Source organism: Cnephaeus nilssonii, assembly GCF_951640355.1.
Source record: "Cnephaeus nilssonii genome assembly, chromosome: 3".
Classification (NCBI taxonomy): Eukaryota; Metazoa; Chordata; class Mammalia; order Chiroptera; family Vespertilionidae; genus Cnephaeus; species Cnephaeus nilssonii.
The window spans coordinates 3,236,331-3,260,643 of record NC_137074.1 but is presented as its reverse complement, the minus strand read 5'-3'; the positions used below and the strand labels follow the sequence as shown (position 1 = coordinate 3,260,643).

At 51.8% G+C, this 24,313-nt stretch overlaps 1 protein-coding gene across 5 annotated transcripts in view; it reads right to left on the bottom strand.

Moving 5' to 3' along the window:
• Positions 1 to 1,268: 1,268 nt before the first annotated feature.
• The window catches only part of DOP1B (DOP1 leucine zipper like protein B), a 64,673-nt gene continuing 41,628 nt past the window's right edge, over positions 1,269 to 24,313 (bottom strand). The window contains exons 20-37 of one of the 5 annotated variants that reach the window (XM_079766655.1): positions 23,817 to 23,928; positions 23,068 to 23,256; positions 22,078 to 22,200; positions 20,180 to 20,311; positions 18,517 to 18,572; positions 18,013 to 18,120; positions 17,856 to 17,922; positions 15,737 to 15,881; positions 12,137 to 12,222; positions 11,822 to 11,931; positions 11,560 to 11,706; positions 10,569 to 10,630; positions 9,730 to 9,858; positions 8,393 to 8,529; positions 6,993 to 7,048; positions 6,135 to 6,296; positions 2,481 to 2,610; positions 1,269 to 2,012 (exon numbers count right to left, since the gene is read on the bottom strand). In XM_079766655.1, the coding sequence (XP_079622781.1) occupies positions 1,764 to 2,012; positions 2,481 to 2,610; positions 6,135 to 6,296; positions 6,993 to 7,048; positions 8,393 to 8,529; positions 9,730 to 9,858; positions 10,569 to 10,630; positions 11,560 to 11,706; positions 11,822 to 11,931; positions 12,137 to 12,222; positions 15,737 to 15,881; positions 17,856 to 17,922; positions 18,013 to 18,120; positions 18,517 to 18,572; positions 20,180 to 20,311; positions 22,078 to 22,200; positions 23,068 to 23,256; positions 23,817 to 23,928 (2,200 nt within the window). In that variant the 3' untranslated portion in view covers positions 1,269 to 1,763. Of the gene's footprint in view, positions 2,013 to 2,480; positions 2,611 to 6,134; positions 6,297 to 6,992; positions 7,049 to 8,392; positions 8,530 to 9,729; positions 9,859 to 10,568; positions 10,631 to 11,559; positions 11,707 to 11,821; positions 11,932 to 12,136; positions 12,223 to 15,736; positions 15,882 to 17,855; positions 17,923 to 18,012; positions 18,121 to 18,516; positions 18,573 to 20,179; positions 20,312 to 22,077; positions 22,201 to 23,067; positions 23,257 to 23,816; positions 23,929 to 24,313 lie in introns of those variants that run through there. The other 4 variants (XM_079766657.1, XM_079766656.1, XM_079766658.1 and 1 more) reach the window with 4 other exon arrangements.

Genomic DNA, 24,313 nt, shown 5'->3' with positions numbered 1-24,313 from the left:
AACCGGTTTCGGCTAAATGTTAACTATTAATGAGCACATAGTTATCTCCTCAAAACCTGGATTATAGGTAATGCATAGTATGTTACAGAGGATTTATAATTCTATACTTTAATACTTAAAATTGTAGTAGCCAAACTTGCAAACGTTTTCAAAGTTATCCCGACACCCAAAAACAATTCCCATGTGATTTCTAACACCTGTTTGTATAACTGTCACTAGAGGCCTGGTGCACGAATTTGTGCATGGGTGGGGTCCCTCGGGGTGGCCTGCGGGGATTGGACCCCAGCTTGTGTCCCCAGGCTCACAGCCCCAAATTGCACTCCCAGCCTCACAGCCCTGGAGCCCCACCTGGCACCTCACCTTGACCTGGCACTGCCCACTTTCCTGCTCCACCATCCTGCCGAGGTCCCACTCTAGTTGGGGCCCATCAGGGCTGGCAGCACCTCCACTGCTGTCCACTGCCAGCACCGCATTGCTGAGGCCCACCATGTTCCACGCCACCCCCTAGTGGTCAGTGCACATCATAGCGAGCTGTCGAACCCCCTGGTCTCCCACGCAAACTCCTGGTAGAACGACTGCCCGAGGGGACAATTTGCCTATTAGGCTTTTGTTATATAGGATGATGTCTAGTGGCACCTTTGGGTGCTCATTTCTAGCCCTTATTTGGGGAACCATGTGGCTCTGTGCTCCCCAGATCCTCTGTTGGGACTAATGACACGAAGTGCTGCCCTGCACACCAACTAGGAAGTAGCGGGAAGTTAGGAGAAACTTCACCATCGTTCGTCAGGCCCCAACCCGTCTGCGGGGAGGACAGGATAGGACAGCAGGCGGCGCTGGGCCAGGGGAGGGACTCCTCGCTCCCGCCTGACACGGGCGCGACACAGGCAGGTCTGGGAGGCCAGCCGCAGCAGAGGGGCGCCCAGCCAGGACTCCACGGGGCGGGGGGGCGGGGGTTGGCAGAAGACACACAGGCTTGGAGACCGTGGGTGACATGCTGCCAGGCTGGGGGGTCTGTGCCTGGGGAGGGGTCACTTTAATGAGCAGCGAGGTGTGCACGGGGCAGAGGCCCCGGAAGGAGTGAGGGGGAGGGAAGAGTCTGAGAGGGAGTTTCCCTGAGAGCTGTTTGGGGCCCCAGAGGCTCCGTGACCACGCTGATTGGCCTGTTAACTGGAACGTGCTGGCAAGGTCACTGTGGAACATACCTAAGGTGACAGCTGTGAGAGCTGAAAACTAGGCATTTCTCAGGCAGCTGAACGGTGCAAACGCGATTTTAATGGCAGGAGTTAAATACACTCAGATGGCCTCCTCAGCACCCACTGCTGAATGGGCAATTATTGTTTTCAGAAAATACATTTTAGTTCTAAAATGTGGCACTAAAATAGATACTTTAAAGGAATGTATGTAAAAAGTTAAAAATAATATTCAACCAGTTAGTTTTTAGAGAAACAGGCTAGGCACACCCATGTGTCTACGCTGACAAAGAGAATGACTCTTCATACTTCAACTTAGAGATTTTGTGCGATTGTTAGCTGATATATTAACTTTATTTTCTTTACATAAATTGAGGAAGAAACGTGTAATTCAATCCACATATATTACAAGGCCTTTGGGGAGGTGGGACTTGTTGCTCAGCAGGAAATGACCTGAAGTCCGCGTCCCAGTGGAACTAGTGTGTCTGCAGAGCCTGCCTGGCCGCTCCCTGCGCAGAGTCTGCCGCTTCCGCTGGAGGCTCGGGAAAGGGACGGGACCAGCGGTCTCGGAGGTTAACATTCCAGATGCTCCAGAAAATCGCCCTCCACACACCCCTCCAGCTGTTTCAAGACCCTCGGGCTGTCCGTGACAGGGCCCCCCACGAGGGGAGGTTCTCGGGCGTCCGCGGGCTTGCTCTGGGCTTTAAAAGCACAGTTCAGCGTCCTGAAGAAGGGCATCAGCTGCCGCAGGCTGGACACAGAGTGCTGGCGCAGAAGAGGGAATCCACTCTTCACGGTGATCTCATCAGAGCTGCTGATTTCCTGGCAAAAACAAACACAAAGGAAAAGACCATGTAAATGACACATCTCAGCTGAGGGCCAGAGATCCAAGTGCGTGCATGCGGCAGCCAGTCCCAAGAGACGGTTCTCCGCGCACCTCAGGTCGGCTCCCAGGGCAGCTGCAGACACGCAAAGGCTGGTCTTCGGGCGACCTCCCCACCAGGGTCCACCCAAAGCCCCGCCCACGGGAGGCCCTGCCCTTCCGCTAAGTAACAAAGTGCGTCCACATGACGGCGTTAGCCAGGGGGCCTGGCCTCTGAGCAGCTGGGACGGGAGAGTGACATACAAATGAAAACTAAAGATGGAATTTGGAGCCATCTCCAAGTTTTCATACTCAGACACATTTTGAAAATGATTCCAAGTGGCTAAAACCAGGTGGTGTACGGACACACTTCCCTCAGCCCTTCTCCCGTCTCCACGAGTAGACATTTCGGAAAGGAAAACACCCACCCCATATTTTAACTTGAGAAGTTCCAGAATCCGCACAGTGTGGGGTGTGCACTCCTGCTGACCCTCCTCCAGCTCTGCCAGGAGGGCGGGGCCCTCCGTGTCCACTTCGGGCACAAACGCCCACCGGTACCTGCAGGGAGAATGCAAGGTCAGCACGCGGCTCAGAGCCTCTTCGACTCAGTGTTACTGAGCTAAAATCCCCGTACAGTTCGCCTGGGCAGAGTGTACAACTCAATGGCTTCCAGTATATCGCAGAATTGTACATCCATCACCATGATCAATCTTCGACTCACGCCCCCTCTGCCCTGCACGCCTCCAATCTAGGCGCCACTCACCCAGCTTCTAGCCCTGCAGTGTCTTACTCCGGGCATTTCCCAGCAATGGAATCACAGGGCACGGGGGCCGTGTGGCTGGCTTCTTCCCTCACCCGTGCTGTCAGGGACCCTGCGTGGTGGCAGGTGCCAGTGCTTCATTCGTATTTATCACCAAAAGACCCCACTGCACCACAGACCTCGTGCTACTTTCCACTCATCACCGGATGGACAGTGGGGCGTCTCCTTTCTTTGCCTGTTATGAATGCTGCTGCTATGCATATTCATGTACATCAGAACCCACTTTTTAAAAAGTCTTTCTTTTTAAGAACAGTTTTAGGTTCACAGCAAAGCTGAACAGAAAGGACAGAGTTGCCAAGCACCCCCTGCCCCCCAGGCATGGCCTCCCCACGATCACATCCCCCACCAGAGCGGTGCACACCTAACCATCGGTGATCCTGCACGAGGCGTCACCACCACCCCGGGGCACGGTTCACGGCTCCCTCCCGCTGCTGCTAGGCATCCGTGGGTCTGGACTAACGCAGTGACACGGGCCATTGTTATAGTGAGAGCAGTTTTAGGGGTAGAGTAGGCAGGTTTAGGGAGTTTTAGGAATGAAGATGGCCCATGGGAAGGAATGAGACTTGAAGGCGCCACGGTGTTTATCTTACTTGGACAGAGGACAGAGAAATGCCACAGGCAGATAGAAACCCATCTGGCCTAAGCGATTAACACAGCCATAAACCGAGGACAGACAGGGCATCTCTGGCCTGAGCAATTAAAGTGACCATGAGTTACGCCAGTGGTCGGCAAACCGCGGCTCGCGAGCCACATGCGGCTCTTTGGCCCCTTGAGTGTGGCTCTTCCACAAAATACCACGGCCTGGGCGAGTCTATTTTGAAGAAGTGGCGTTAGAAGAAGTTTAAGTTTAAAAAATTTGGCTCTCCAAAGAAATTTCAATCGTTGTACTGTTGATAGTTGGCTCTGTTGACTAAGGAGTTTGCCGACCACTGAGTTAGGCCAACAGTAGCCCTGACCTGAGGAGTGGGAGGCGGAAGCTTCGGCTTTCTCTGCCAGCACCTGGGAGAGCTGTAAGATCGATCAACAGGGACGCCAACCCACACAGAGGACCCGACGAGGAAAAGTGCAGTGTTGGGGTCCTGAAAGCTGAGTACAGGGCTAAGGCCCCACGACAGAAAGGGGGTCTCATGCCTCAAGACAAAGCGGCGGTCACCCTCCTCAGGTGCCCCTCTGTCCGTCCAGAGGGACAGAGTCTTAGGCTTAGAATTTATTTATTTATTAAATATATTTTTATTGATTTCAGAGAGGAAGGGAGAGGGAGAGAGATAGAAACATCAATGATGAGAATCACTGATCGTCTGCCTCCTGCACGCCCCCCACTGGAGATGGAGCCCACAACTGGGCATGTGCCCTTGACCAGAATCGAACCCGGGACCCTCAATCCACAGGCCGATGCTCTATCCACTGAGCCAAACCAGCTAGGGCCAGGCTTAGAATTTAGAATTAAGGTTCTAGAGGTGGTGTCTGCTTGCAATAAGGTTTGCGTCCTTTTCGCCTATCACCTTTGGTCTGTGGCTTCATTCTTCGGAAGCAATCACTCCGATCAACAAAACCACCTACTCGATAGCACATGCAGCAGTTCCACCGCCCAAAGAAGCCGTGCTCTGCCTCCCTCCCCGGCCCGGGCACCCCGATCGTCCTACTCTCTTCCTCGTCCTGCCTTTTAAAGGACGTTACGTGTTGGGATCACACAGCACGTAACCTTTTCACATTGGCTTCTTTCATGTGGTAACAAGCATTTAAGGACACGCTTTTAACCACAAACATTCCCACATGATGACTCTCCTTATGGAATGGAACAGGGGAGTGGCGTCTGGGCCAGGCACAAAACTAAATGATGAGCAGCTGTGCGAAGCCCACAGGAAATGTGAGCCAAGAGGGACAATGTGATTGGAGACAGTATGTCCCAATCTATATACATAAATCTGTATTTATACAAGGCGAATGTGCTAAGTGCTCCTCCGCCTGTCTGACAGGTCACTATGATGTGCACTGACCACCAGGGGGCAGACGCTCAACGCAGGAGCTGCTGTGACACGCACAGAGAAACAGCACCGTGGACCTGGCCCCCACAAAGCAACACTTGGCTTCTCCCCACTGGGACACAGGCCCCACCACCACCCTGGAGCGACACCCCACCAAATCACAGCCGATGCTACTGAGACACCATGGCGCAAAATGTGGTCCACAGCCCAGCCCAGCCCTAAACGGTTGCTGTGGGCGCTAGATAATGACATCACATAGCAACACCTGGCTTCCTCTCCCTAGCAACTAGCCTCATTGGAATTTCTTCAGCCCAGGAACATGACTTGCTTTCTAGCCAGGTGGAAACATTTCACACTGTAACCAAATGTCTGTGAAGCGTTTCCCATGCCTCATCTCATTTGATCCTCACTGAAGTCCTGGAGTAGGTAGATAGGAGACTCGGTGGAATCCTATTTTCTTTTCATTAGCTAGAAAACTAAGATTTAGAAAGCTTAGAAACTTGACCCGACTGAAAAGGAGTAAGAAATGGTGGACCTTGAAAATGACTTCAGGTTTTCTCACTGCGCAGAATATAGTCAAACACTGCTGCGGTTAAATATTTTACCCTTTGTTCTCCCTGTGTGATCTACAATAATAATCTGCTTCACGTTGATATTTACTGCTGTGTTGCTGATATTACCTGAAAGAGAAGTTGGGGTGCTTCACTGGGCTGGAAAAAGTTTAGCTAAATCAGAAAGCAGGTCTAATTAAGCAAGTTTATTCTATATCTATAAAAGGTTAAGTTGACTTGCACATGCACGATACATATAAAGCTCTTGCTGGCACCAATCACATGCATGTGTTTCCATCTGTCATTGTTGATCGTGAATTTGGTTGACACTTCCATTGTAGAGAAAGGGTGAATAGCAATATTAAAATATCTCTTCTAATTAATTTCCTTTCAATGTGCACAAATTAGTGCACCAGGCCACTAGTTATTTAATGAAAAACAAAGACCCCAAACAAACAACACAAATGCAGTGAGGACCACCAGTGCATAACTCCTGTTTTTATAAGCATTTAGTAGCAAAAAGCACCTAAACACACACACACACACACACACACCCCCATAACATACTACTGTGAGCCAAGTTCACAAAACCACAGCTGTTGGTAATTTGAACCTCAGTGTGCTGAGCAGGCTCACTGGCAACCAGTAATTGCATTGTGGCTTCTCATATGCTGTACAGGAAAGCCCCTCCTACTTCTAGAGGACATGTGGTCTTATCTGACTTACGTCTGAAATAAGGGCATTTGGTCAGGTGGAAAAGAAAGTGCCGTGTCCAGGAATTTGCAAGCTGATAAATAGAAGATGAGTTCACTCTGCGGCATCTCCCCCATTGAGGGCCCGTTTCCATCAGGAACTGAAACTTTTGTTTTGTTGATTTTGTTGCTGTTTCTATAAATGTGCAAAGAAACTTGTTAGAAGCTCATTCGAATCTGCTGCAGTCCCTTTGCGGATGCAACTCTAACAGAGTGGAGTGCTGGGCCTCCCTGACTCCACCTGTTCAAGTGGCTTTGTTCGCATGGCCTTCAGGCAAACAGGTTTTTGCACACAGACATGCAAATCCTTAGAGGAATTCTGCTTGTGGCTTGAGTTTTACAAAAATGGCCCTTAGCAGAAACTGCCTCTCCCAGGAGATAAGGGAAGCATGCATTGTTCATCAAAGATCTGCAGGAATCTATGGTCTACAGACTAAGCACAACCTCCCCCCACCCCATTCCTGCGGTCGTCAATCACCTCTGCCCCTCCCACCTGCCCATCCCTTGACCTAAAAGAAGCCTGAACTCTGCACTTTCTTAAGATGAATTTCAAGTACCATTAAGTCCCATCTTCTAGGCTGGTCCCTTCTTGATCAATGAACTTTCCTTACTCCAAACTCTGACGTTTTGAGCTTTGGCCTTACGAAGCACACCAACTTAGGACTGGTATCATAATGCCCATAAGAAAGGTTTTTCCTTTTAAGAAATTATCAAAATAGCTGGTCCTTTCACAAGAACTTCAAGAAAATGGTACTTAGCATGATGTTGGGTAACCCTACATCATAGAGTGACATCCGCTAACCTTCATGTGTGTGCACAGACTCTTCCTTACCTCAATGATTCCTCATCCTCTTTCAGATCGTCCTCGAGCTGTATGAATGCCTGAATCTTGAAAATAAAATGTGAATTCAAGTTACTATTTGAGAGAAATTAAACCTAGCTTAACGTTTAAAATTCATATATCTATAAAAAGTAGCAAACTGAGCAAAAAAACAACAACAATCAACAAAATGAAAAGATACCCCAACTGTTAGGGAGAAAATCACAGGACCAAAATGGCGTCACTTGTGCTGAAGCCAGTGACATCCAACTTAGATTTAATACCAGGAGTAGGTGGGGTTGCAACCTCTTCCAAACCATCTTAATCAACCAGTCTGGAATTTTCTGGTCAACACCAATGAGGTCATCTGTCACGAGGGCCCCACATTTCCCAAAAGAGCAAGCAATCTGCCTGACAAAGCCCTTCCCATCTGTGTCCTGGAATCCTTTCTCTTTTCCAAGAGCCCCCGCCCTGCCCGTACCTTCTGCACTAAGTTTCTAAAGACCAGGTGGCCCCGCTCTGCCGGCTGCAGGAGGAAGCACCCTGACACAGAGACTCCCCTCAAAGGGTAGCCTGCACTTGGTTTTCAGAGCTTCTCCATGCCTGCTGTGTCTTAAAGGTAACTAGCCCAAAATAATACTGATGCCAAACAGATAGATGTTGGAGTAACAAATTCTGTTCCCCTATAACAACATAAGGCCTCCATTAACACTGCTGTATGGTTTACATGAAAGCTGTTGAGAGAGGAAATCCTGAGTTCTCACCACAAGGAAAAACTTTCTCTCCTCTTTGTATCTATAGGAGATAACGAAAGTAGCGAACTTCCGGTGGCAATCATGTCTCAACACGTGTAAGTCAGGTCACTATGCTGTACACCTTAAACTGACGTACTGCTGTATGCCCCTTACAGCTCAATAAACCCGGAAAACCCAGCCTGTTCTCCCTCCCGAGCAGGCCCACACCTTGCTTCCCTCTCAGGCTCCATGTCCCGGAGTCTAAGGGACTCCAAGAGACTGGCAACCAGGGGAGCAATGGGCAGCAGCAGCTCATCCTGGGCTCACCCCCAAACCTGTCTCCAAGGCCCCCTTTTCTCTGACTTCCCAGTGAGCCACAGCAGCCCGCCTCAGCCCCGCTGTTGCTTCTTCTATCCTCGGCCCGTCCTTGTTTCACTGTCCAGCTTCGGTAAACATACCCTCAAAAACACCCCAAAACTCTCATGTTGTTTGTACAGTAACGTGCTGCACAGGCTTGTGGCCTGGGAGCAGACCACACCGGACAGCCAGGTGTGTAAGGGCCTCTATGATGTCCACACAACCACGAACTCGCCTAGCAGAACGCGTCCCCACTATCAAGTATCGCATGACTGTATATGAAAAAGCATTTGTGAAAGCTCCAACTTCGCTTGTACTTACTAATTCAGAGACCATTATTGGCCACAGGGAAGTCAAATGCTGAGGAGATATTCTTAGCAGCAAAACTCTGAAAAAAAGAAACATCTGAGCAGCAACTAGGGGTGTCTGTCCAACTCTGAGATTGTCTGTCAGGCGTTCTAAGGAAAGAAGATTTTAAAGATGTCACACAAATATGCAGTTTGGAGTTTCTCAGCAGACAAAAAAGAAAAACGGAAGTGTCAATGCTTCCCATTTCCCAACCACCCAGGTCAGAAGCGGGTGCTGGGAAGGTGTCTGGGCCCTGGTGCACCGGCCTCCTCGCTCTCGGCCTTTGCTGAGGGAAGGGGTTCCCGTGGCTCTCATTCCCCTGCCACGTGGAGGAGAAAGGCATGGACTTTTGGCTCAAGCCAGAACGCCATTGGCTGGCCAATGACCACCTAAATTTTCCCCTGAGAGTATGAGACAGGAGGCGCAGAAACCACAGACGGTGCTGGGTGAGGGGTGGGGCCACAGGACCATATAGGTTGGTTGGTAGGTGGCACTACATTTTGGTGGTGAGAAGTAGGAAGTGGAATGAGTGAATAAAATAGATTTATTCAATAAAGTGTATATTTCACACTCAGGACAACAATTTTAATTCCTGCAGGGAAAAAAATGTTGTGAGTTCAACTCTGTAGCCGCTAACAGTCTTTCCCACTTGTCTACTGAAATAATTGTTTGTATAACGTGATTTTCCCTGTAACTTGAGGTTTTTTAGGAACATAAGCTGCCACAGCAAACAGCTGAGCGACGGTCCTGCCGGTTACGACTCGCCGCAGCACCGCAGTGACACCCTTCTCTGTCTGAGCTCGCTCACTGGTGTTCTCTTGTCGCCTTTGCAAGCACAAAGGACATGCACAGCTCAGACACCTGCCAAGCACGCTGGCATTTAAACGAGCGTTTCTGCTTCTGGTTCGGACAAGATGGAGTAAGTACATTACTTCCTATTTCTCTCTCTAACGGAAATTTTAAAAAACCACCTTGAACAAAATACATAAACCAACCAGCAGAAAACCGAGAGGTGAGGGCCAGGTGGCAGGACCGGCTAGGAACCTGGGGACTCAAGGAATGACCATGAGGTGAGGTCCGTGGGGTTAAACTTTATTTTTTAAAATTTCATTGCGGCCTGGGCAGATGCTAGTCTCTGAGCTCGGGCATCCTGATATGGACGCAGAGCTGATCCGTGCAGGACCCTGAGGGAGGGATGGGAAGTGCGCCGTGGACCTGGGCAGCCAGACTCTCGCAGCTTAAAGGGAACAGTGTCACTTCCAGATCTTCCCAGTCCCCGATCAGGGCCTTTGTGGGGTGATGCCTCTTACCTTGTATCAGAGGAAGGTACAGGTGGTATTGGTCGAGTTCACCGCTGAAGACAGCAAAAGCCTGGCGCTTTAGCAGCATGGCTTTCTGCTCAAAGCTTGGGAACAGTTTTAAGGAACCGCTCTGCATGCCTAGAATAAACACAGGAAACAAGTCCCATTTAGTGAGAAGACTACAATCAGAGGTGAGTGCCAGGAAATGCATACTAGTGTAATTCCTAGCTTCCCTGGTGAAAAACCACGAGCTTGAGTAAGGAAAGGCATGTGATAATTACTGCATATTTATTTGTAAACATACTTATTTCTTTAGGAAAAAAATGGTTTTTATTGATTTCAGAGAGAAGAAGGAAGTGGGAGATAGAAACATCGGAGATGTTTCCTGACGCCTCCTCTTGGAAACTGAGGCATCAACCCAGGCATGTGCCCTGACTGGGAATTGAACCAGTGACCTCCTGGCGCATGGGCATAAGCTCAACCCACTGAGTCACACTAGCTGGGCAAAATACTTCCGTCTTTCATGAGACTTAGTGATAAGGGATTAGGAGAAGATATGAGGCATAGGAAAGTGCTCCTAATAAATCATGGTAAACAACTTATCAGGACTTTCTAACGCCTTTCTCCACAACAAAGCTGCGAGAGAGCTTGGCTAACGAATGGAGCCAACGCCGGGAGCTGCAAAGGTCCCTCGCCTGGCCCTGACATACTGCACTCACCACACCGCGGTTTGCGGCTCAGGTGGCGCAGGAAGGTGCGGGCGGGGCTCTGAACTACGTGGGCAAAGCTGACGACAGTGGGGTTGGTCCCTCAAAGTGTGACTTACGTGCAAGTAACAGAGAACTCACTCATTAAATCTTTAAACATTGTTTTCTCATGAGTCAGAAGATGGTCAATAATGGACTTCCAACTGGATATTTAAAAAAAGCAAAATTAGTTAAATGTGCAGAAGATGACAGTCTGATTAAAAGCATCAAGAAAAGACCATGCCCCTTTAAGATCTATTAAAAACCACATTCTGAAAAGTCAGTGAAGTAGTTTTTATCTAAGGGAGAGCTAAGCAAGAGCTTTCCATTTATAAGTGTGACCGGGAGTAACTAATGGATGAGTAACTCAGGGAGTAACGCGTAACTCCCAGTTCGCCACAACAGAAAACAAACTGTCAGGTACTCTGGCTTTTCCGAGGTTGCCCCAAATACGTTCACACTTGTGTTGACGGGAAGAACGGGGAGCAGTGAAGACAAATACGTGTCTTCCAGTGAGCTCCCCAAAGGGTAACAGGGTTATAGGGCGCAAGCCGCCGTCTCTGGCCACACAAAGAAAGCTGGCCAGTCTCTGCCCTCCTCCTCCATTAATAGACACGCTCAGCCGCGCCAGGAGGACATCACTGAGGGGTTTTGTGGCCTCCGAGAAAAAGGCGTGGGAAGTTCACCTCGCAGCTGGATCTCCCCGGACCTCGGCTGTCCAGGCAGGGCCGGGCACGGCAAGGTCAGCTGAGGACTCGTGAGTGTGAGTGGGGAAGGGGGACAAGGACGGGCAGTGCCAATAGCCCGTGATTACAAGACAACGCAGCGCGGGACCAAGCACCGCTGGGACCCCATAGCAAGCGCTTCAGAATAACACCATCTCTTCGTTGACATTCTTTTGATTTAAAAAAAAGCACCTTTGTATTTTTAAAAACTTATCTCCTGCCCCAGGATACCCAGTGAGACTGGCGTGTGTGGCAGATGTCTCAGGATTGGGGCTGGGGCTGACTCTGCAGCTGTCGCAGGTGTGGGATTATTTATGAGGCGCTTCCCCGGTGGGGACGGAGGACAGGGGACAGGCCGCCTTCCTTACTGCGCACAAGACGTGTCCATCTGGAAGAACGCGGGGTCCAGGAACAAGTCCAGCACCTCCTTCTTCCAGGCCCGCTTCGTGTAGGCGTAGCCGCTCAGAGAGCTCAGCAGCTGGGCGCCCGCCCGGAAGCTGGGCGCGTTGTAGGCACTAAATGGGGCGGCAGGGGAGGGGTCAAGGTCAGAGGCTGCCCAGGAAAGCCACCGGACGCACTTCCCATGACCTGCTGTCCCGCACGGCGGAGGGTACACCGCAGGCCCGGCACCTGTGGTTGCGCAGGTAAGGGAACACGTAGTAGAGCAGGCGGGAGACCAGCGGCACGGCTTTCTCCTTCTCGTCGCTGCGGTACACCATGTCCAGGAGCGACGCCAGGACCTAGAACGGGGTGGCGAGACGAGAGAAATCTTCTGGACCAAGGGAAGGAAAGGATGTAGTCCTCAAGGTGTGAGCAGCCTGACTGGAATCTCCCAGTGCAGCTGGGGGCCGAGACCAACAAGCCCACCCGGCACTGAGAAGACATCTTCCCAAAGATTCGGGACGCAATCACTTCCCAAGGGATGGCGGTCAGGCGTGTGCTTACCTCCGCCAGCAGAGAGAGGGCCTGCACGCTGTACACCGAGGGGGCGGACGCCGACACCATGGCCGAAGCAGCGGCAGCAGCATCTGCTAACGAAGGAGTATCTGTGTAACCATGATGGACGGGTCGCCACGGAGCCCTCATGAACGTGAGTCACGAGCCCCCAGCTTTCACACTGATGATGTATAGGGATGTAACTTAGGTATTCTCCTCTGTCAACACGCTCAGTTTCAGCACCGAACCATCTGTATATTTTGATCACATAAATTAGCACCGACTCACTGTCTTCCTCCCCATGTCCAGTCTCGGCATCATTCCTGGAACTTCAACCTTCCTTTGGATGAGCTATTGAACACGCTGGCCTCTGAGCCCTTTGACCTTTTCTCCTCCAAAAACCTTTTACTCTGCTCAGCCAGCCATCATACCCTTGGCCTCACCAATTTCCAAAAACTCCGTTTCCAGCATCTTGAAATTTTTGTTTGTCTGTTTTTGTTAATCCTCACCTGAGGATATTTTTCCCTTTTTTTTAGAGAGAGTGGGAGAGAGGAAAGGGGGAGAGAGAGAAGCATCAATGTGAGACACATCGATTGACTGCCTCCTGTACGTGCCCTGACTGGGCCAGGGATCGAACCTACAACCCAGGTACATGCCCTTGACTGGGAATCAAACCACAGCCCTTCGGTGGGAGGGCCGACGCACTCACCGCTAAGCCACCAGGCCAGGTTGGACCAAGTCTTTTTCTTTTTCCTGCTCACGTACTCCTGGAACCCCACTCTGGCAGCTCCTGAATCTGTGTACAGGCCTCCAACCCCTGCGTCTACCACCCTAACTGCCCAGCAGCTCCTCCAGGTCCTCACTGCTCCCCCTCCCCCTCTGCCCTCCCTGCCCCTCTGCCCTCCCTCCCCCCTGCCCTCCCTCCCCCCTGCCCTCCCTCCCCCACTGCCTTCCCTCCCCCTCTGCTCCCCCTCCCCCTCTGCTCTCCCCCCACACTGCTCCCCCTCCCCCTCTGCCCTCCCTGCCCCACTGCTCCCCCTCCCCCTCTGCTCTCCCCCCCACACTGCTCCCCCTCCCCCTCTGCCCTCCCTGCCCCACTGCTCCCCCTCCCCCTCTGCTCTCCCCCCCCACTGCTCCCCCTCCCCCTCTGCTCTCCCTCACCCACTGCTCCCCCTCCCCCTCTGCTCTCTCCCCCCCACTGCTCCCCCTCCCCCTCTGCTCTCCCTCACCCACTGCTCCCCCTCCCCCTCTGCTCTCTCCCCCCCACTGCTCCCCCTCCCCCTCTGCCCTCCCTGCCCCACTGCTCCCCCTCCCCCTCTGCTCTCCCCCCCACTGCTCCCCCTCCCCCTCTGCACTCCCTGCCCCACTGCTCCCCCTCCCCCTCTGCTCTCCCTCACCCACTGCTCCCCCTTCCCCTCTGCTCTCCCTCACCCACTGCTCTCCCCCCCCACTGCTCCCCCTTCCCCTCTGCTCTCCCTCACCCACTGCCCTCCCTCCCCCACTACACCCACAGTCTAGTGTCCACCTCGCAAACACCCTTACCTCTCTCGCTTCTCTCCCTCTGAAGTTCCACCTGGAGAAACGCACTGCTGGCTAACCCCCAGGTTCTGCCGAGGAAGTTCTGTGTAGCTAAATGCTCTGAAACGATCCTGCTTTATTTCATGGGCGTGAAACTCAAAAGAGACCTGATGCTACCAGGTAATCCCGCCACATGCTCCGCGGCAAATGCTGCTTTCCACTCTGCGACACAATTCTCCCACGTGCTCCCGCCGCAGCCCTCACCACCCTCCCTCCTCAGCTGACAACCTCCCTTCATACATCACTGAGAAAAGACACCTACGTTAACTCAGTCTTTGATTATCATCTTCCGTGCCCACAGGCCCCGCTCACTTTGTTTGCTGTGGTGCCAGTGTCCAGGACACAGCGCGTGGCACATACCAGACACGTGCCTACACATAAGGACCGGCACGCCCACGGCACGCACAGACTCTTTCAGAGGAGAAAACCACGCCACTGCGAAGCCCAGTCTGTTTCCTGAGTCACATGGCTGATGTGTAAACTGGGTTGGCATCCAAGCACTCGATTTCTAGTCCTCTATACTTTGCAAATTAAGTCTACGGAGAAGCTCAAAGGTCACCTCGAGCTTTAGAAAGCTATGATCGCTAAGATAAACAAATAAATAAAATGGGGCAATTACTACAGCACTGTCTTGAGGTTACAGTTCATGACTGCACCAGAGCCAGCCCATCACCCACGGGACACAGCTGAGTGGTGCAGACGCACGCCAGTCTCTCACCTCGCACGCGGCAGAAACACCTGAGGACAATCAGCCAAGGAGACGCACGAGCCCTTTTCCCAGAGAAGAGCCATCGGCACCGCCCGCAAAGGCACGCTGCTGGTTTAATCAGCCAATGATGGTAGCCCAGGTACAGTATCCCCTCAACCACTAAGTAGCTGTCAGAGAAATATGGCCGGACAGATGGGCGCTGGCACCACTGTGTCCACACACGCCCTGCCTCCTCCTGGGAGCAGAACCTGCTTTCGGGTGGGAGCCCAGTTCTCGAGGCGCCGTGCACCAATTCCACCCCCGTACCCGACCCCCCTCCCCTGGCTCTATCAGCCGCACAGGACTTGACTAACCTCATCTGGCACCGTGCCCGCCGTGCCTAAAACAGGTATCAAACCTGGCTTTTCTTTTCTTTTTTAAATATATATTTTATTGATTTTTTACAGAGAGGAAGAGAGAGGGATAGAGAGTTAGAAACATCGATGAGAGAGAAACACCGATCAGCTGCCTCCTGCACACCCCCTACTGGGGATGTGCCCGCAACCAACGTACATGCCCTTGAGCGGAATCGAACCTGGGACCCCCCAGTCCGCAGGCCGACGCTCCATCCACTGAGCCAAACCGGTTTCGGCCAAACCTGGCTTTTCACTTGAGGCAAGCAGTTTTGTGTTGTGTTTGGATTTCTGATCAGTATACTTGTCTAGTTGTCTTTAGGGCCATGGAAATGGACAAGCTACACTACTGCATCACATTCAGACTCTTCTAGAATGCCTGGCTGACCGGTGGGCCTGCAGGAGATGATGAGTCTCCCGACCATTTTCCTAGGCAGCTTTAAGTAGTAATGAGGCTGGGTGTGCCTAGTCTATGTGACCCCCCTTATCAAGTCTTCACATGCAGGCAGTGATGAAACCTGAGAGGCAAGGGTGTGTAAGCCAGAAATGAAATACAGTGTCAACTGCCTGACAACAGTTGGCTGGTTTACTTCCCACAGTCCCTCCCTGCCACACCCCCTAAAAAACAACCCACACACATTCTCCTATGTGTTCTAATCCCACAAAGACTTCTATCACGGAGTCTTGGGAAGACCCTTCCCTGGACCCCATGCAGGCTCGGGGGGGGGGGGGGGGGGCGGGATTGACAGTCATCGGGACACTGTGAGTGGCATCCTGCTGTTCATTACACACCCTGCTGTTCATTACACACCCTGCTGTTCATTACACATCCGACTTGTGCTGCGAGGAGTAAAGGCAGAGTTTACTTTTAAGGAAAAGCTAGACCCGCCAGCTGGCAGCAGGCACCACTTTCTGACCTCCTGCACCTACCGCACACATCCTCCTCGGCGTCCGAGTCCTCCAGGGAGACCTGAGGCTGCGCCTTCACCTCCAGGTTTCTGCTCAGCCAGCTGGTCTGTTCTAAGGAAGAGCCAGCAATGTTCGCCACGGCGTCCAGGATTTTTTGAGTGACTTCCTGGGAGGAATTGGGAGCAAGAGGAAAGGAAGTTCGTTATGAAAAAGAATCTAAGAGCCCGAAAGAGCATCATCCAATAGAAGTAAACGCAGCCACCACTGTGAGCACGTGGGTAAGATGACCTTTTCCGGGTCGCGTTAAAAGGGAGTGGAAAGAAACAAGTTGGTAATGCTGGACCCAACATGTCCAAGACATTACCAGCATGTCATCGGTACAGAAATTATGAATGACCGTTTGCATTCTCTTTGGGCCTGTTTTTGACACCGGTGTGTATTTTACACTTACAGCTCCTTCAACTCAGAGGGCCCACCTCTCAAGGGCTCAAAAGCCACACGCGGCAGCGACTACGGCACTGGCCGACGGCGATAAAGCATAACAGGATGTCGTAGCTGCACAGAGCACCTAGCGGATTGCTTTTCTTTAGAACAATGGGTTCTTGCTAGAGATGCTCCTTTCAATAATAACACAAGGAACAAGATTAGAGAAGTTAAATGGACTCGACGGGGGTGGAGGGAGGAGGCGTCCAGGTCAGGAGTACGGTCAGCGAAGCCTCTGCCCAGGGAGCCGGGCTAACGGGACAGGACCCTAGCAGGTTTCTCGGGCCAGTGTCACCCGGCATCGCCAGTGAAGCGCGGCTGTGGGTCCTTGATACCTGAGGACTGCACAGTCCTGGCGCCACTGTGAGCCTGGCAGCTGTGTTTGCCTGAAGGGAGAGCACGCCTGCCTGTCAGGGGGCGAGGAGGGTGCGTGAGGCCAAAGCTCGGAAGGGGGAGGGGCTGGCTCCAGGTCAGGGGCCTGCACACTCATGATGATGCTTCTCCCCAGGAGGAAGCCAAAGGAGCCAGCTGGGCCTCCCACCGATGCTTTACTGCACCTTATGCGGCAGCGGGTCAGAACTGGGGCCTGGAGAACCCTTCACACAGGCCTGGGATCCGAACCAGCAGCAGGAATAGCACCAAAGCCGGAAACATGCATCCCAGCTGCCCTGGCCGGGGAGCTCAGTTGGCTCGAGTGTCCTCAGGGACGCCAAGGTTGTGGGGTGGATCCCCAGTCAGGGCACGTAGAAGAATCAACCAATGCATCATCAATAGCTGGAACAACAAACTAGTGCTTCTGTTTCCCTCTCTTTCTTTCTTTCTCTCAAATCAATAAAAACTAAAAAAAAACACACACACACAAAAAACCAACCAAACAAAACCCACATATACCCTAGCTTACATCAAAGTCCTTGACTAAAAAAGTCCTTTAAAAGTACCTATACTGGCCTTAGCTGGTTTGGCTCAGTGGATAGAGTGTCGGCCTGCAGACTGAAGGGTCCCGGGTTTGATTCTGGTCAAGGGCACGTACCTCGGTTATAGGTTCCTGGCCCTAGTTGGGGGCATGTGGGAGGCAACCCATCGATGTGTCTCTCTCACATCGGTGTTTCTCTCTGTCTCTCCCTCTCTCATCCACTCTCTCTAAAATCAATGGAAAAAATATCCTCGAGTGAGGATTAAAAGTCCCTATACTGGCTGAAAAATAGCAATTTTCTAACTCCATCATTATGTCTGTTTACAGTTGCATTGCACTCTAAAGCCAAGATTTTCCATCTCCTCTGGGTGAGTTTTACCTTGACTTTTCAGCATTTTGAAATTCCCTATGATTATGTATTGCTTTAACTGGGGGTAGAGGGTTGGAGGAGAGAAAGGGTGTAAGGGAAGAAATGCATGCATAGAGACAGACTTTTTATTGCCGTCATGCTTAAGGTGAGTTCCACTTGCACCTGCGCACAGTGAGAGCGGGCAGCGCACACCTTCCCCGGCAGGTGCTCACGCTGAACCCAGAGCCTCCACAGGGAGGCCACGCCCTCAGAAGACAAAAGGAGGAAGTGAGACCTGAGCAGAGGTGCAGATCCAGGTCAGCTTCTGCCCAGTGCTGGTTATCTACAATGCAACCCTCAAAAGAGGCACAGCACCCGCCACTCTCCACACTGACCTGCAGGTCCCTCTGATCCTTCTTGCTCTCCAGGCTGGGCGTGCGCGTCACAAAGTCGTTGAGCATGCTGGGGAGAGACGGTCAGCGTCAGACCAGGAATGTGCCGGGATGAACCCTCCCAGCAGAACCCGCGGGGATGTGAACGCTGGACACGCACCTGAGAAGCAGAAAGTACCCCGGGGGCGCCAGGTTCAGCTGCGCGGACTCCCTCAGCACGCCCAGCAGCGAGGGGAAGTTCTCCTGCAAGGCTGTCGCTGGGAGCCTACTTCCAAACACAGGAAAGAAGCCAACCATGAGCCAGTCAAAACCAAACACTCGCACAGCAGGCTTTGGTCCAGACGGTCGGAAAGCAGAGGGAAGGAGGCGTGGCTGACTGATGTGTTCATTCTTTTCTCAGTGACAACAGACACGTGTGCCAGGCCTCACCTACGGCTTTGCTGGCGGAGTGTTCAGCACACAGCACACGGTGTTATAATGTCAGCTGAGCTCGTGCAGGAGGAAGAGGAGGCCGCCAGGGCCCTCCCGCGCCTCGGGAAGGAGCCAGGACCCCACCAAGGCATTTCCTGCACTAAGGCTCCCGGTCTGAAGCGAGAGGCGCAGCTGTGACCTGCAAGCTCTGCAGGAGCGTCTGTGATGGGGAAGGGGGCGGGGGCTGCACTACCTTTGGATGAAGACATAGCAGAACTGCAGCACAGGGACGTCCACGAGCGGCGACTTCTGAGAAGTAAAGCGAAACCTGTTACCCAAGTCGGTGGGAAGGGAATTCAGACAGAGAAGCAGATGCTGCATCCTGAGGAATCAGGGGTGAGCCGAGGTCTTCAAACATAGTAACAGACGGGAAGCATCCCCCACGTGTAACACAAATAAAAGTGTCCTACGAGGTCCTAATCACCTTGCCCGCGTAACAAACTTTCGGGAGTCCCTCTATGTGACCTACTTTCTATTCCGCTCTTAGCAAGTGCTTGGGGAAAGTGGCCATTACAACGGACCCTCCCCAAACAAAGAGCTGGGGCCAGGGTCGACCCTTCTGAACACCGGGGACTAGCTACCGACAGGAGAAACGAACACTCATTCTCAGCTCCAGGAACCCCCTCAGAGTCAGCCCAGGCAGCTTTCCCAAATCTCAAGTGGCTGGAGTTACTTAGACAGTGGTTTCCTCCGGGCTTGGGAACAGCTCTGTGTAGAAATTATAGAGTTGAGCTAATTAACCGAACTAACCACAAGACGTAAGTTTGTCATTTGAGCAGCCCAAAACCAGCCAGGCAGTTACAATCTAGTGCTGTTGTTTTTTTAACCTGGAGGCAAAGTTGCTCAAATCTGCAGAAATTCAAGTAACGCGAGGGAAGAACACCTGCACATGCCTACTCCATCTGTACAAAGGCTGGCGCCGCGCCTGCCAGGGCAGCCCACCTGTGACGCCGTCCACAGGACACCCCGCCAGCGCGGGAGGTCTACCTCCAGACCCCGAGACCCGCTCAGTCACCCTGCAGATCCACGCAGGAACCCACGGCCCGCCACTGGCTGTGCTCCTCCAGGGCCAAGTTACTCCCACATTCATGCGCCAGAGTGAAGGCAACAAGACCGCCAGACACTCGTGGGAGCCCTCCGACCTCCGACAGACGAGCGCCGCGGAGTCCCCACGGCCAGCTCCTGCTCACCACCCCGAGAGTGATGACCTTAACGTCTAAAGGCAATTTTCCTTTCTCTTATAAAAATGTCTATTGTGGTAAATACACATAAAATTTGTCATCTTAACCGTATCTTAGTGTATACACAGTTCAGTGGTTTCAGTATGTACACATTTTGGGGCAACCATCAGCACCATCCATCCGGAACTATTTCATCTCCCAAACTGGAACAACAACAACCAGGTTACCTTTGCACAAATCAGAACTGAGCTCAGCTCTCTCGCCTCTCACTGTGGTTACTGAGTAAAACGGGCCTTTACCACCTTTAACTAGTGTCTGGCTTTATCTGTGATGCGCTTCAGGCTGCAAATTCCTTGAAGCAGGTGCCACTGCCTCTTAGTTAGGAAAGGTGTCATTTTGTACGCAGGTACCTGACTGGAACCAGTCCTGGGCAGTGCGCCTGCAGCAAGGAGCAAGGACGAAGATGCCTGGCCACGTTCCGAGTCCCACCTTCACACAGCACACCGAACCTACGGGGCACATCTCCCCCATCTCCCCAAAGCCAGTGAGAGCACCTCCATTTTACGCCCCAAATTCCTAGTTGCTCTTGCGACCTGTCTTCCTCCCAAACACAACGTATAAGCTGTGGCATTAGGAGAACGGCCCGAGGTCATGGGGAGGTCCCCGGCTCCTGACCTGGTCCCCCCGGATCTGGGGCCTCTTCACCACCTCCTTCACCAGGTGCAGCACCGTGTCTGTCTGCAGGGTGCTGAGCGCACACATCAGGTCGACGAGGGTGAGCTGGAACACACTTGCCACAGGGACTATCTGGCAAGAAAAGAACAGAGAAGACAAAAGTAAGAGTGATGCACGGAATGTATTCTATAAGAGCTGCCCCTGGAGAAAGAGATTTCTTTTAATCTTTTAAATATTTAAGTGAAAACTGGGTAAAGGACTATTGGTGGGAATAAAGAGAGAGTTAAGCATCTAATCACAATGTAACCAGTATCTGATACAAATCAGGACCAAAAGGTACATTTGATGACAGGGGAGAGACTGGTATGTTCAAGCTTAGGAAACATTTTAGAACAGAAACACATAATTTGAAGGAAACAGGCTAGCATAATGACCCAGACAAGCCTAGCCAGTGTGGCTCAGTGGTTGAGTGAGAGTCGACCCATGCACCAAGAGGTCACCAGATCAATTCCCAGTCAAGGCACATGCCCGGGTTGCAGGCTCCATCCGCAGCAGGGCGCCTGCAGGAGTTGGCCAATAGATGTTGATGTTTCTCTCTCATCCATGTTTCTATCTCTCTCCCTCTCCCTTCCTGTCTCTCTAAAAATCAATTTAAAAAACATATATTTTAAAAAAAGACATGGCCCTCAAGATCCAAAGGCAGGAAGAAAACCCGATAAATCAGGTTCCACTAGCTGGCCTTGGCAGGAAGCCCTGATGTGGGAAGTGCACTATGATGGCCATGTGCACTTGGGAGTATCAGGTTAATCACCAGGGAAGGACCGCACAGGTGCAAAGCCGTGTGCCTGTGCCTGGGCCGCCAGCCACTCTCGCCTCCCCAGGGAGCAGGAGCCCACGCTGGGCGCTGAGAGTGTCCAGGATGGGAAGACCCTCTGAGGGAGGGACAAGGTAGGGACCTGGATGGTCAAGAGAGGGAGAGAGGGAAGAGGGCTGCTGGTTTCGCAGAGACAGGTAAACCGAGCCCTGGAGGATCTCCGGATGGACCCGTCAGTAGGTAAATGGATGACATGCAAACTCCAGTTTGGGCACAGGAACGTGATGATGTAGATTTTCCTTACCACCAGGGACAAGCATTATTTTCATAAATTAAAAAGCCTCACATTAACGACGACTTTGGGCAGGAAGGATGTGTCACGGGGGAATGCTGACAGTGGGGAGGCCGCGTACGGGAGGGGAGAATATGGGAACTCTGTACCTTCCTCTCATTTTGTTGTTAATCTAAAACTGCTCTAAAATATAAAATCTTTAAAAATTGATTTAGTCCTGGCTGAATAGTTCAGTTGGTCAGAATGTTGTCCCAATAGGTCACGATTGCTGGTTTGATCCCTGGTCAAGGTACATACAAGAATCAACCGATGAATGCATGAATAAGTAGAAAAACAAATTGATGTTTCTCCCTCTCTCTCTCAAAGTCAATTAAAACATTTTCTTTAATGATTTGGGGAAAAAAGCTGTAAGATGGTAACCAGAGAAGGGCGGCAGGGGTCTTCACAGGTAGAACTGGCCCTTCCGTAGCTAGGCGGTGGGCTCGTGGCAGGTGCTTATTCTCTGAAATGTACGTTACACATTGCTGCATGCGTGCTGCTAGATACTGAACTTAAACGGTTACACGCAGTACTAAACACGCACTACAGAGAGCAGAGCAAGCTGGGAGGGCTCCCTCCCTGTCTGCCCAGCACAGAGCTGTACTGAGACTCAGCTGCACCATCTCTTGCATTTCAAAGGGTGAAACTGCTTCAGTAGTTTCCCATGTCGGCCTCTGACGTCATCTTGGATGACACACCACTTGGCATTTCTGTCAGGGTGAGTTCAGCGACGGCTTTGGTTTGTTAGCTCACCTTCGCCTTACTGTGCCGCTTCCCTCTCCTCCTGCTCCACACCGCCGCCACGGCGGCCATCAGCTGCACCCCGAGGTGGGCCGTCAAGGGGTTCAAAAAGTCTAAAATTTTTTGGCGTATGGTCTGAAAAATAGGAAAATAAATAAACCAGTCATGGCAGAGTGGTGTCAGGGCCCTGGTGTTCCCGATACTTGACCACCACGGCCGTAAAACCTGGAGCAGGGCCGTGCTGGTCGGGTCAGTGTCCCCAGCACTGTGGGGACAGGAATCCCAGCTACTGGGAGGCCTGGGTGTGCAGTGGCTGCAGATGTGGGTGGGCAGACAGAGGCCTGGCTGAGCGGACGGAGCAAGAGAGACTAGGAGGCGAGGACCGCCCCTCGCAAGCAGCCGTGAGCAGGGCGGGGGCTGGAAGGAAGCCACGCCATGCTTTGCAGAGAGTGACAAAGGGGAGACCAGGCAGTGGAGGGAGCCCTGTCCCATCCGAACCCCCAGCCTCTGCCCATCTCAATCAGCCCAGGAGGGGCTTACATCCATTAGGAAAGACATTTTCATTTCCTAGAAATAGGCACCCCTGAAATAATTTTATTACTTAGTCAACTTAAAATAAGCTTGCAACAGGGCCCTGGACATCACTCACCACTCTCCCTGTCATGACATGGATTTTTGGGGGGGTGTGAGAGGCAACCAATCGATGTGTCTCTCTCTCATATCAATGTTTCTCTCTCTCTCTCTCTCACTCTCTCTCTCTCTCTCTCTCTCTCTTCCACTCTCTCTGAAAATCAATGGAAAAATATCCTCGGGTGAGGATTAACAAAACAAAAAGAAAAATTACTCGTAACAAACAAACTGGAGATTCCTACTCCCAACTCCCTTCTAACGTGGGTTTCACGCAGCACAGGTCTGGCTATTTGTGTACGTATCCCCAGGTGTCTTTGTTTTTGTTGGGACAACACAAGGCGAAGCAAACAGCACGGCGGAGGAAGCTCTCACCTTGGTGGTTTTAAAGTAAACGGAAGAGGACCCCTTCATGGCTCCCAGGAGGTCCACGGGCCTCTTTTGTGTCTCCTCCTTCCTGAGCACATTCCAGAGCAGGGCCACGGTGTTCACGATCCGAGGCAGCTCCTCCAGAATGGCGTTCTTGGCGTTCTTCAGACTGGTGGGGTCACTCACAGCCGCGGCCTGAAAGTGGGAACGAACGCGGGAGGCTTGGCTGCACGGGAGCAGCGCTCCCACTCCGCGAGGACGGGCCGGTGCCGGTGGATCCCGGCTGCAGCCTCTCACCAACAGGTCCCTGGTCTGGAAGGAGGACGCTCCCCGGGCCTCTGACCCGGGGCCTTCTTTGGAAGGGGCGTTGAGTCTGAGAGGCCACGTTACAGACGGTCTCCATCATTCAACTGCAATCCCGGCTGCATTCTCAACTGTCTCCCAACACAGACTTCATGAACACCACAGAGCAAGTAAAAGGCTCGTGGAAAAAAGTGAATATAAGCCTAAAATGGAGCAAGTGGCTTTACATTTTAGCCCAACTGACTTTCCTGCTGAAACAATGGGCCAGGATGGCAGGAGTGGCCCGGAGAACAAACCACAAACATACACGTGCACACACGTTTGCATTATTGACATAGATTTGCGTACACGTTCACATTACTTACATACAAACATCTCTTATTGGAAACAGTCATAACCCAGACAAAACAATGTTATGAAAATTGCCTCCAACTCAGAAAAAACCCATTTACCTTTTTATTTTGGTTGGGTTGTTCCAAAAGACAAAAATGACTAATGGTCGTCAGGCCTTCCAAAAGAGTGAGTGGGTAATCCGGGGCGATGTTCTCCCTCTTGGAGGTGATGCTTCGGTGGAGAAACGAGAAGGTGGTTTTGAGGATTTTTAAGAATGAGGCTATAAAGATGTTTAATCTACATACGAACATAGCAACCAGAGAGCTACCACTATCTTAAACAATCTTGGGCTCTCATCATGAAATATTGTTATTCTATTGGTACCATCTTTTGTGCTGTTTTAGACTCATGCAGTCACTTTGAGAAATGTTTTTAGATGTTTTAGAATTCCTTTGAAGGCGATTCCATTTTTATTTCTGTTTTGTAAAACTAACAGAGTGTGACTGACTTGTCCTGCAACACTGAGCCAGCCTGGGTAGCTGTGTGGAATTAAAAATAGAGGCTCTGGCCCGGCCAGTGTTGCTCAGTGGTTGAGCACTGACCTACGCACCAGGAG